At 35.4% G+C, this 14,014-nt stretch overlaps 1 protein-coding gene across 6 annotated transcripts in view; it reads right to left on the bottom strand.

Moving 5' to 3' along the window:
* Nucleotides 1-14,014, bottom strand: part of Pkhd1 (PKHD1 ciliary IPT domain containing fibrocystin/polyductin) — a 420,823-nt gene that overhangs the window by 152,223 nt on the left and 254,586 nt on the right. For all 6 annotated transcript variants that reach the window (XM_046458594.2, XM_046458595.2, XM_046458599.2 and 3 more), the window contains one exon: nucleotides 7,015-7,152. In XM_046458594.2, coding sequence (XP_046314550.1) covers nucleotides 7,015-7,152 — 138 coding nt within the window. The remainder of the gene's footprint in view (nucleotides 1-7,014; nucleotides 7,153-14,014) is intronic.

Here is a 14,014-nt window from a genome sequence, read left to right as displayed (position 1 = left end):
TGTGTCTGCCGAAAACTAAAAAATAAATATTAAAAAATTCTCTTTCTTTCTCTCTCTCTCTCAAAAAAAAAAGGAATGATGGTGGAATAAGTTAGACATTATTACCCTAAATACATGTATAAGACACGAATGGTGTGAAAATATTCTGTGTACAATCAGCGTCTTGAAAAATTGTGCTCTATATGTATAATATGAAATGAATTGCATTCTGCCATCATGTACAACAAATCAGAATAAAAAAAAAAAAATTAAAAAGAATATTGCTCTCAAATTCATTAAATCTTACAACAGTTTTCTAACCAAACAAAATAAAACACCAAAACACAATAGCCCATATCATTCACTTATTAACTTATTCAACTATTTTTTAAAAATTATTTTTCCAGGCAAAATTAACTAATCAAATAGTATTTAATGTTTTATTATGTGATTGTTTTTATAATTAAATGAAAATTGATGGCTCTTTAAGAAAGCTTATGTTACTGTTATAGAGGTTTCTGAGTTAGAAGTACAGTTTAGGAAATACTGATATTGACAACACTATAATCCTAAACATGATTACTGCAAATATATTCAGTACATCAGAAAAATCTCTATGTTAGTGTTTTGCTTGACAATACATACAGAAAATTCATGGGTAATGTGATTTTTGTGAAAGTATAATATCCGTCAGAAAATAAAGAGATTATTTCTATGTTTAACCTCATTTTGAAACACATATTATTTAAGTGTTACATGTCAGTTTCATTAAAGATGCTCTGAACACAGAAATGGGACTTCATTTCTGTATCCTTAAAAGACAAAGAATTAAGAATAATATAATAGTGATATCCCTTTGATGCTTTATTTTTAGTTTATTAGCTAATTATTAGTTTGATTGGACAACTGTCAATGTAAACAATGTGATTTGTTGACTGATAATCTTCATTAGCTAATTTACAAACCATCTATTACAAATATCTATGTGAAAATTATATTTACAACTTAAATCGGTATTTGTATTGTTTCCCAGTAAATGTTAAATTTGAAAGAGGACATTTATTAATATTTCTTTACCCTAATATATTGTTTTTTAACAAACATCACACACAAGATTCTCTGGCTGCTCGGTGGTATTGTGGCTTTAGGCTGGAGGATACATTTTAATCTACACTTTTCTCAGGTTTGTCTCCTTCTTATTACTTAATCATCCAATGAGCCTTACAGAACTGTCAGTTTGGAAGGCAATAAACTGTGTATGGATTTTTCTTCTTCTTTAGGATTGAGAAACCCCAATCATGGAAGCAATGAATGAAATTTCCATAGACCTTGTACTTCATTTCCTGACAATCAAAGTCATCTGCTAATGATGACCTTAGGCTCCTGGCTACAAATGTGAGACAGGGCTGACAAATACCCATCACTGGCTCTGAAAAACAAAATGTGACAAGTTTTAGGACAAAAGCCCAAGTACCTAGTATAATTACTGAACAACAAGGCACTTCATCACATGATCTGGCTGTGACAGGCCAAAGAAACAATGAACTTCTGTGTCCCAGTTACATTGATGTGTGGGGTATGCCTTGCTCTCCTAGCCATTGCTAAGGGTCTGCTAAATTTTAAATATCACCAGAAGAGTCAGTACATAAATTTATTTGCATAAAATAAATAAATTATACAAATTTATATAAATTGAGTATCTAAATAGGTGTGTTATTATATACTACATATAGTACATTTATTTGATATTACTATTTTTATAAGTTACACAATAATAAATTATTATACAATAATAATACAAGTTATAGAAATTTATTATTGATGATTATCCTCTCTGAAATCTTTCTCTAAACTATTACAAGAAAAATTATTATATGAAATTATAAAAGTACAAGACAACAACAGTCTCCCACAAGCTGAACATTTGGGTCAATAATTTGCTAGCATCACTGATACCTTTGATAACAAGGAAGACAAGTTAAGGCACAGGAACAACATCTTACCTAGGAAGAAGCAGGACTGAAGGAGATGAGTTCAGACAGCTCTTTGTGGGAAATAAATGCAAACACTTAGAACATTCATCAAACCAATGTTTATTTATCAGGCTTTGAGTTGGGAATTTTTCATCACTCCTAAACAGACTATAAAAATTGAATTTGGATTTGTATAAAATCACCAAATTTTTCAATGTGTTTTTTACACTTGCTTTGTTCCTTTCATATAGGAAATAAATGTATTACAGTCATTTAAACATGAACACTATAATTCCTTCTTTACAGACACAGACATTTAAGTATGATGTGTTACAAGAAAAATACACTGAGCTGAAAGATAGAACCAGATATGTGCATGCAGTTCTGTGTACACTAATCAGTGAGACACACATTATCAGAAGCCTACTATGCAGAAGGGACTAGGATTGTGTAAAATGTCCTGAAGAAATCTACCCTTTAAGGGAGAGGACATTTATGAAAACATACCACTATACAGCAATAAAATGACAACATGAATAAGTAGAATAGACCTGAAAAAAGAATATTCTGAAATCTACTGAATGGTGACAGGAAAGGCTTCAGAGTAAAGATAGTCCTTGAGGAGAGCGTGAAGGCTGAGGCTGAGCATTAAAGATAACTAAAATAGCCTCTGTCTTGGTCTTGTTCTTTACCAAATATAAGACCTTGGAACAAATAAGTAGTCCTTCAGAGTCTCGGATATATATATATATATATATATATATATATATATACATACATATATATTTATATATAATGTGGATCGATTGATAGACAGACAGGTAGATGTAGATATTAGTAAGTAGCAATTCTCAGCACAAATTGGATATTTTTTTACTTTTATGCTTTAGAAAGCAACACTATATTTTAAAATCCGGCCTGAATCTTGAAGGTCATGTTAGGATACATTTGTTGCTATTCTTTACTATCTACAGCTACAGGGGCAATCACAGCCTCACCACCATGGAAAGCACATTCCTGCCTCAGGAATTTTACACCAACTCTTCCTCCTGTCTAAAGCTCTCTTGTCCAAATTTTTGCAGGTGTAGTCCATTCTTGTCTCTGTGATCTGAGGTCATATTGATGCTTCAGAAAGATCTTTTACTAAGTGACCTGTGACAGAAAACATCCAACCTAGACCTCTGTTGAAATCATCCCCCTACTTAGTGTTCCTCTGAAGCATGGATAGCCATCTAAACCTATTTTTCCCATTCATTACTATTTCTTTGTCATTTTCCCCCAGAAAAAAAAATGCCAACAGGAATCTTATCTGTCTTGATCAATGATCAATATTCCAGTCCCAGGAACATTGTCTGGCACTGAGTTGGCATTCAGTTGAGAGAGAAAGAGAAAGGGGGAAGAAAAGGAGAAAGGAACACACGCATTTAAAATTAAACTGAAAAAATCACTCCATCGGAGGAATTGTTATTTCCCTAATACCCCACTTATTTTTTCCCATTTCTTACAAAAATGTAAATTAGTTATTCATGAAATCAATTCTACACAGGTTTGAGGATGTCACTCAATATGATCAACTGTTCATTTTTGATGATGATATTTAGTATGTCCAATCACACTAAAGAATATTAAAATCCAAAATGAAGTTGTTAAAGAATAGATAAATGATATTGCACTTATTAAGAGTTAGTGCCTCTTGAGAAATATGTGTTGTTATTTGCTCCCCATGCAAAGTAACATTTGTCAGGATTATATTTAATCAGCCATTATAAAAAACAAAAAGCCAGAGCAAGATAAATGATGATTTTCTCCTACTTTCTTTGTCCTCTTCACAGAATCTCATACTATTGACCAGTTTCTCTTTCCTATAATTTTCCCCCTTTGTTTCAAGATGAAATTCTCGTCATGTCATTTTCCTTCTACCAATATAGCAGTTGTGTTGAGTGTGTGTGTGTGTGTGTGTGTGTGTGTTTTCCTTTCTCCTTTTTGAGCTCAGATCAGATTCCCTTACCATCCTTAAAAGTCTGGCACTCCTTCAGTCATTTTCCTTCCCTGTTCCCAAATTCTGTTTGATTATTTCTATACTTACCATTGATTTCAAAATCAGGCTCATGATCCTACACGTATATATACACCTTCAGTATAGACTTCTCTCTTAGATCCTTTTTTCATATATCTATTTTCTCTTTAGAGATTGTACCTTACATATGCCACTGAAATCTAAGCTTGAGATGTATGAGTTTATTTATTTAACCAACCACTGCACAGGGCTTACTATGTGCCAGTGATATTCAAGCACTTTAATAAATACTAGCTCATTCAATTTTCATAAAAATCTTTGAAATAAAATTATAGTTTTTTTTTTCCATTTTAGAGGTAAGGAAACAGGGTCACTAAACTAACAAGTGGTGAAAAGGATTCATTCCTTGCAACCCATTAATAAGGATCTCCCAGCCCAGAGCCTAAGATGCATCTTAAATAGCACATCAAAATGGTCACTAGATTCTGGAGATTTTAATTTTCTCATATTTTCCTAATTTATTCCTTCCTATTTAACCCCTGTACCTTAGTTATAATCAATCAGTTTTATAATTTGTTCTTGCTTTTCCCACACTGCTAAGATCAAACCAAATCATACCACTTCCCTGTGTAGAACTATCCAGAGACTACCCACTGCCCTCATGGCATAGTATAAAAGGCCAAGAAGCTTCATCTGCTACCACCATTCCAGATTAAAGCTTACAATGCAGATTCATGCATGCCCTACCCATATACTGATAGTCCATAAATATGTGTCTTCCGCTTTCTTCCTGAATCTTTAAACCCTCTCCAGTTCAAAAGATATGACCCCTGTAATTATGTTTTTACTTATTTTTTCTCTATCATTTTATTTAGACACCTTTTGAAAGCAAGGATTCAGGATTTCTATTTCTATACATTCAATATCTCCTTTGGTCTTGGCACATAGTAGGCTCTGAATACACATGATAAATGAAAGAATGGACACAGGAGTGAAATGCTTTAAGCTTATCTAAAGTGCTCTATCACACTAATGAGACAAGCGCTGAACAGAAAGAATGAAATTGAGTTTGGCATTTGTGATACAGCTGTAGCCCTCTGAGCAAAGCTTTGATCTTGAATTTCCTTCTAATGCCAGCATTCTATGATTTTACTCTACTAAAAGTCAATTGGCACCTTTTGCCAGCACCAGTTGCCTTAAAAGCAGGACCACCAAGAAATAGGATTCCATACTGTGGGGACTTGGATCAAATGGCATCAGATAGCAGATACATTCTGGCACCACTCTGTGCCAATGTCCACATCTATTAAGTTTGTTTACTAACTAGTCACATTATCTATTTCATGTTGGGATTTCTTTAGGGTGTGGTAAAATTGGACAGATGGGTTGAAAGTCTTCCTTCAGGCATAACACACATAGAATTGGGCAGATGGGTTCCAATAATCAACCTTTAGGCCTGGAACACATGGATGAAGTGCAGAGAAAAAGAATACACCATTATCTAGTGATGGGTAAAAAAAAGTTGAAAATGAAGAAACTTAAAAAAATAAGATTTGGAATTTATAAAGCAAAACTGGAAATTGATGTAGTATAACTTCCCTTCAAAGGTATAGATATTCAGACCATAAGTTACATACTATAGTGATTTCAGAAACTTAAAAATAACTTAAAAGACCAACTTTAGCATTAGAAGATACCAACCTGAAATAAGTTCTCTGGTAACAAAAGCAAGGCCTAGTTTTATTAAATATTTCTGTTAGTGAATTAGATGGGGGTTTGATAAGAATACTAAACAGATGGGCAAATATTACTAATTTGGGAGGTAAAGTCCAGAATCCAAAAGTATTTCCTCAGTGTGGAAAGATGCACTGAAATAAGTAAAAAGTCTTAGATTCTCCTGAAACCCAAGGGAAAATAAAATAACTCCTACAGGAGAGCACCATGTGGAGATGTGTATTTGGATGGCACATAGAAAAAAAGAGTAGGAATTAGGGTTGACAATACAGCTGGCAGAGAGGGTGGCTTGGCTGAAGAAAAACAGTTTAGTCATTGGTTGTCTTAAGAGAACTGTATCTGTGATGGTAGCAGGAAGTCGACTGTGCTGGACCACTTCTTTTGACATCTCCCTTTCCAAATTCTGCCCTTTTCTGCCCTACTCAGGGTCCCAGGATGCTGCTAGCCTCTCTCTACTGCATCAGTGAATTCTCTCTTACTCAAGAAGAGGCTTCACCATAATTTTTCAGGAATGTTCTTAACAGTGATTTCAGCTCTGTACAGAGATCCCAAAATGAGATGATGCCAAAAAAAAAAAAAGACATTTAAATATTTTCTTCCCATCAAAGATTTCTTTCTTTGGGATGGGATATTATATTTTCTGAGAATTTTCTTTTAATTTCTTTTGGAGGCAAAAATAGAATGTCTTTAATATAGTCAAAGGTATATTCCTTTGGGGCCAGGATATATACTATTTCAGCATTTATACTTATGATTGCAGTAGTTCCAAGTATATAATCTCTTGATAGCAACTCATGATTTGTTTGTTTATTATTTTTTAAAACAATGAACCCAATCTGATGAATACATCATTCCATATCCTCTCCTCCCTGCCTGGGACACCAGCAACATGCCTCAAGTCCCAACTGGAGGACCTTTATCTCCTAGAATCTCCTGAGTTATCTGCCCCGCTCCACTATCTTCCCAGGTAGACACAGAAATAACAAAACAAACAAACAAACAAAAAAAAGGAGTGAATGGCCTGACCTGGTATATTTCTGCCTAATACTGACCCAAGATGTGGTGGTTCTAAAAGTCTTCTCTCCATGCCTCCTATATACCAAGGAAACAGTGATTTCCTCGAGAGGTGTGAGAGGTCACCTTGTGTTTGATATTCCTCCTTTTCTCCCTCACTTCTCTTTTCCCTTCATTCTAACACCCCTGGGATTATATACCCCCAATCATGTCTTAGGACATAAGTTTGGTTTTCCTTCAGTTTTCTGAGAGAACTATGTTGAAACCACGATTGCCCCTCCCTGTGACTCTACTCACCGACTTTCAGCTCCCCTCCTACAACAACCAGGCATGCCACGCTCAAGATGTTGCTTCTGTCCACAGGGAACTCTAAAGTCCCCATTACATAGAGGCCTCTGAGGAAGGGAAGATCGATATCCACAAGGACAGTCCTGTCTGCAGAAGAAAAAGAAATTAGACACAGACCTGAAGTAAGCATCACCATCTCTCCTCCAGTGATTTTTTGTGGGGTTCCCCCTGACAATTCGGGAGCTGTTTACATTGCAACGTTTTGCCAGGACAGGTGCAGCATCTGAAAGAACAGTTTGCCAAAGGCTAGGCCTTATTAAAAGGACAGGCGGGGAGCCATGAATAGTAAATGCTGCCATTGCCTAACACAACAAGTGTTCTGGCTGAAAGGCATTGCTCCTGTCCCAAACTTCAGTGTGAACACATAGATCAAGTGAGCTGCCTGCCCTTTGTCCCTGTCCCTTTACTTTGGGCTGTAGTTTCAGGGAGACACAAATCAGTAAATATGACCTGGGCCTCATAAGGCAAAAAATGGGATGTAAATTCTAGCTCCACTACTTGCTAAAGTATAGACCAGCAACTTTATCTCTTTGTACCTCAGTTACCTTATCTGTGGAATTGGCATAATAATAAAAAAATCTTCTTCCTTCCTAGAACTTTTCCTGTGAGGATCAAATGAGTTAATAGATCTAAAGTATTTAAATAATCCTAGTAAGTCTTTGGTAATTTCCTAATTACCACTGTGTAAGGCAATATATGTGGCGCATGCTTAGCAAGTGCTGGATAAAATCACTATTTGTACTGCTGTCCATTTGCTTGGCATGCTTATAGAGCCCATGAACCATTTAAAACCACTATCCTTCATCTCCACTTTCATAAAATCTTGTTCCATAAAACTCCAGAAGAAATTATCATGGATTTTGTCTGAAATACACAATAAAGTAATATATGAATAAAACATTCTCATTTAAAGTAGTTAATATTTCATGTATGCCAAAGTACTAATTGTTATTTTCTAAAGCTTACTAGTAATTCAGCATGAATTAAAGATATCAAAATAAATGTTTCTGCTTAAATTTCAAGTACCATAATCACTGACACATGTAAAGATTTTTAGAGAGTTCTTTTGTTAACATAAATCTCATACCTCAGTCCAGAAAACAATGCACCCCGCTGTTCATAAGGACCTGTCCAAGCCAATTAACTTGCTATCAGTTGTCTTTCTTAGCCCTTGCCTGCTTCCAGAAATATGAGTCATGCCCTCCTGTGGCAGATACTATAATGGCCATAAACTAATCATTTCTGTTTTTCTCTTGGGTTCACAGTTAGACTATAGTTTAATAGACTCTCTAGTCTCTAACTAGCCTAACTAGTTTCCAGCCTCTTCTGAAGTTAGATGAAGCCATGTGACTGAGTTCTATTTCAACAAAGTGCAGGCAGAGTTGAAGTATAACATCTCCAGGCCTAGTCCATAGGTTTTGCAAGTCCGCTCTTCTTCCTTTTGTCCCTCAGGTGGACACGAAGTCCAGCATCATCAGCACCACCCACTCATCCTTCAGAAGGTAATACATGTTTTTTTCTCTGATAATTGGTCATTTCCAGTCTTCTCGATGGCTCCACTATTCCCTCTGGGGAAACAACCTCTCTTTATCACTCCATTGATGTGATGCTGTCCACACACTTAATATCACAGCACTAAAATGAATTACTTGAATTACAAACATACATTACTGTAGGTAAGCAGGTATATGCCTCAATGTATTTATGTTTTAGAGAAAAAGGCTTTAAAAAAAGTCCCTCATGCTTATTGTAATGTTAAAAATAAAAATAGTAAACAACTGTTGCCTACATCTATCGAGTTTAGTTCCGTGCATACCTTAAATTCAAGAGTTCATTATTGACTGGTACAAAATGAATGATCAGGCTAAACAGATAAAAATAAATATATATTTCAGTCCCATCTCTGGTACTTTTCAAAACATTCTAATAAAAAGTAAAATATCAAGAGAATGTTCTATGTTTAGCACACATTTCATGGGTTCATAAACTTAAGAGAAAAATTATTCCAAGCAAGTAAATTTTAAAACAAGAGTTTTGTACAAATTGCCTTTATTCCAAAATCTATCCCATTTGACCTACATTTAGCTATTGAAATTAAAGAAGAAAATAATAAAATTAACTCAGTAAGTTCTTTCTCTCACCCACAAAGTTCTCCCTCGCTCTCTTTCTCTCTCTCTCTCTTAAAAACACACATATCCACACACACATACACACCCCCACATATGATGGTAGGCACTTTAAGCATAATTTCCAGCTAAAATACAAGTGCCCAGAGTTTAATTTTCCCTTTGGACTCTATCACATATCCTGTTAGAAGAAATATTTCCTTTTAATTGCTCTACCCACTCCAAATATACCAATAAATTTCCCAAGAGTCTGTACAGATTAACTATCATAACTTCACAAGAACAGGAACCATAGCTGCCATCCTCACATTTATTTTCCCAGAACAATATCTAGCATATAGTAGGTGCTCAAAAATAACACACAAGAAGAAGAAGAACAACACACACACATACACACACACACACAAATCCAACAGCTATAAGAGGAAAGTGACAGCATAAAGACAGGAGCAGAAACATTGCTCTAATTATTTTGATTCCACACTTTATCTTAAAATTTCCTAGATCCATCTATCCATCTTTTCTTTGTTCTTCTTTTCCTTCCTAGTATCATGTCAAGTCTTGTCAAGTGCCAGGAATTCAAAGAGGTATCTCCTAACATCAGATAAAGACAATATATAAACAAAATAAGTATAAATGTGTTAGACTTGAAATGATACTACACCCTTTATTTATAAAAAAAGATCGATCCTATCGTCACTCTCAGCTACTTCAAACTGAAAAGTCTATCAATGCATCTATTTTTAACAAAATTCTGCTAAAACAAAATAATCATGTGTCCTATAAGAAGTGGGTTCTCCGTGAGTCACAATAGCAGAGATCACAGTGGCACAAGCAGAAGAATCCACACCAAAGCAACCTCCAGGGCAGATCAGCTGCAGGCCAATTGACCAGTTCTTAGCTGCAATGAAAGCCTGTGGAGACTTTTTCTTTTTTTCCAGGTGTGAGTTGGGGTCAACATTCCACTTTCTCCAGAAGTAACATCCTTTCTGTGAAATTACTTTCCAGAGCACTCACTCGGAAATAGCTATTTATACAACGCATCTAGTAAACATGAATGATGGACCACCCCAATGCTCTCCACCTTGTCCTGCCTTGGCCTCAGCTATTCCATCCTCCTCTGTCAGTGACCAATCTATCCTACTTGAGAGAATGAGCACTGGCATATGGAGGGAACCATCTGGAATTTCTGTTGCTCAATAGGAGGCTGATGGCGGAGCTGATCTGGAAAGAGGCTCCAAAAAGAATTAATGAGTTCCAGATGTAATTAAAGACTGTTTTCCCCCCAAAGGAGCTCAAGACCAGCCATGGGGTAGTGCCTCTTGGTTCCGAATTATACCCTCCCACCACTTGTTCATCCATCAAGCACTAAACACCCACCATCTTTACCCTAGTATCTATCACCAGGCAATGTTTTATTGTATTTCTGAAAGTGTCTACTTTGACAATTAAAAATAAAGCTTTAGAAATAATATCTGGAAACAACATTAAAGAAATCCCTGAGTCTCCCTATGCACCAAATGAAACAGCAAGAAAAAAGAACAACAAAGGTCCAATCTTTTATAAATGATTAGCCACTATCAAAACCAGAAAACCTGAGCCAAATGAAAAGACAGACATCTCTGATGGAGATTCTCAGGCTCCTTTTGTATCAGGAATAATTCGACTACTAGAGTTACAAAGCATTCCATATAATTTCAATGCTAGATTTAAACTCATTTTTTTTTTTTTTTTTTGGCCCAGCAAAGTTCAGCAATCAAGGTCACAAGCATGTAACATTCCAAGGGTCTGACACTTGTCTAAAACCCATAGAAATGAGATCAAGGGCAAAGGGCACAGATCCTCAGAATAATGATGGGGTCACATGAACAAGCATAATTTAGGGGAGGCAGGCCCACTGTATGGTATTCACTGTACAAGGCCTCTAACTTAGGTGGTTCCCAGTACAACCCTGCCATTGTCAGGAACACAGGCTGCACCAACTCTGGATGTCTTGGAGAGTGCTTAGAGAGAGCAATGACATGAGAAAACAGGAGGACATACAAGGACCATTTATAGGCTGTTGTTTTCCTGCACCTTCCATAATTAGCGGGTTTGCATCTGCATTCAGTTTTGGCTACAAAATATTTTCCTATGAATATGCAAACCAAGGGGAAAGTAAATTTTAATACTATTTGCATAACTATTCAATGATTTAGCCTTCCTTCTTAAAAGGTGAAGAAAACAATGCTTGTAGTTCAAAAATGATTACTTAAAATACTTTAAACATACATTTTTACACAATGATTGGTGGTGTTTTCTTTGTGGTCTTGTTTAACTTTGGGTCAATCTAATGGTTTATTCAAATAGTCTATCATAATTTATGAAGACGGCTCATACACCCAAGAAAAATACTCCTAAAGTAGTGGAAGCTCTCAGACATAAATAATTCACAGGGATGAAAGGGTAACATGATTGAAAATTAGTGTCAAGTAGACTAATTTACTGAAAGGACGGTATTTGGTTCTCAATAGTTCCTTGTAGAAAAAGCTGAATAAAACAGTGCTAGAAGATGAGGTTACCTTCCTTCTATAACCAAACTCTTCAAAGAGCTGCAAACTTTATAGTTTGACTTTTTCATCAAATCCACACAGGTGGTTTCTTTATTCTACTCTATCTTTTCTTTTTTTTTTTTCAAACTGGTCTTAAAAATAGGCAGAAGAGGCAGTTTTCAAAGTGCCCAGAGGCACATGATTCAAGTCTGAAAGCCAATTTCCCAACAACTTCATGAAAACCCATCTGCTCACCTGGTGTGTGTGTGTGTGTGTGTGTGTGTGTGTGTGAGAGAGAGAGAGAGAGAGAGAGAGAGAGAGAGAGAGAGAGAGAGAGAGAGAGAGAGAGAAGGAGAGAAGGAGAATTGGAGGGAAAAAGGAGAACAGCCCTTATTCTTACCAAATGGAAAGAGACCCATTTAAATTTCATATAATAAATCTCCATCCCACTCCCCATATTTACTCTCTGTGTCTCAAGTCACATAGAGACAAGCATAATTCCCACAGTAGAATCAACAATTTAAATTATGATATTTTAATTGATCAATAAAATGCTTAATATACAATGTTTATTTCTTCCTCTAGCCTACACCATCTGTTCTTCAAAAATATTTTGAATCTATTTAATGGGAAGGTTTTTAAATAAAATTACCAACTGTATTAGATCAATCCTCTGGATCCCAAATTCTGAAAGAAAATCTGCTAGAAAGTGTGGCTGCTTTCATAAAGGTAGAAAGGAATCTGCCTTCTCTCTTCCCGCCTTGCTTTGTTTGGGTTTTTCTTCTGAGATGCGGTCATGCTGCTGAGCTCTCTATAGGGCCTGGAAGTCTCTGAGTGGCTGAGTTGGCATTGTCATTTGAAACAGGGTGTCCTGTGCTCTGCTTGCTCACATAATCTAGTCTCACAAAAATCCTTAGAACCTACAATCCCCTGAAGACCTAAAAGTGGAGAGTATTCATTTCAATAAATTTGAGGTCAGATGTTAAACTATAGTTTGGCTTTCTTCACGTAATTCTATTACTCCTGTTCATTGTTAATGAATCTGGGCTGACCTGAGGTTTGGGGTTACAATCCCTCTCAAGCCCTAATAGTGAATACTAATGTGCTCGCATACCTACGAAGGCAGATTGTGGCAATGCTCAGGTGAGCATACTGTTATGTTTTTACAAGTTGCAGTTTGTGTTCAAGCTGAACCAGACGTCACACTTACTTCATATGTGGGTTGCATTTAGATTTGTTTCCTTAGAAAAGACATTAAGAACAACTACTAATAAATTAATACATTTTCACACTTTAAACCTGAAGAAAAAAATATATGAAGCTGTACAAAATAAGTGACTCACTCTTTAAAAAAGCTCTTTAGGCAATATTCTATGCAGCAAACGCTGCATTCAAGGAGTTTATTTCCCTCATCAGCTCCTTTTTGAAAATAAATCCTCTCCTTTTTTCTCTGTTTGACACTAGAGAGGGCAATAGATCCAAAAAACTGAGGGTTTTTTATTTTAATTTCTTTTCACTGTTATTATTTTTCTCAAATTTTAAATTATTTCTTCTAATTAAATTTTATTAAATTCTTGAAAGATACTAATATGCCATTTGTTCTTTAAGATGATAGACATTATTAATAAATGAATAGGTAATGCTTGAGAGAGCTTAGACCATAATACCTGACTAATGATTCAAGTCTGATTAATACTGATTAATCAATACTGATTAAATACTCAACATTTTGATATAGTCTTAAAATTTATAATTTCTGAGCAAACCAGTCTATATATTATGCTCCTACATTAATAATGTGCTTACATACACACATTTCAATGCAAGTTTTTAGTATTTTTAATATTTCCATATTTTCCATATTTTTGTAATGTCCCAAAGCCTTCAAGAGGTTTTATTGAATGTGTCTGTGATTTCTGTAAATTCTGTATATTCAATGCAAAGAGTTCTTGCTTGGGGTTTTCAAAATGAATTCCTTTCCACTTGAATTAAAATACTGTCCCAGAAATCATGAAGGTTTCTAGAATTCTTATTCACATTTCTAAGTATTCCAATAATAATTTCCAGATTCTACAACTTCTTCCAGAAGTCACAATACTCTAAAATATCTCCATACTGTCTGTCAAAGATATTGTCATCAGAATGAATCCCTCTTTTTAACCCAGGGTCTCTAGAAGTCCCCCAGAGGAGAACAGTATATAAAGAAAAGTATTATTACTGACAAACAAATTTGTTCATTCACCTAGCAAATACTGTCAAGTGCTTTGTCAGACACTGCAGTATATGCAAAAA

This window comes from Marmota monax, unplaced genomic scaffold (genome assembly GCF_021218885.2).
Source record: "Marmota monax isolate L192 unplaced genomic scaffold, Marmota_monax_Labrador192_F-V1.1 WCK01_AAM20220418_F8-fsc00191, whole genome shotgun sequence".
Lineage (NCBI taxonomy): Eukaryota > Metazoa > Chordata > Mammalia > Rodentia > Sciuridae > Marmota > Marmota monax.
This window is presented reverse-complemented; position numbering and strand designations above follow the sequence as displayed.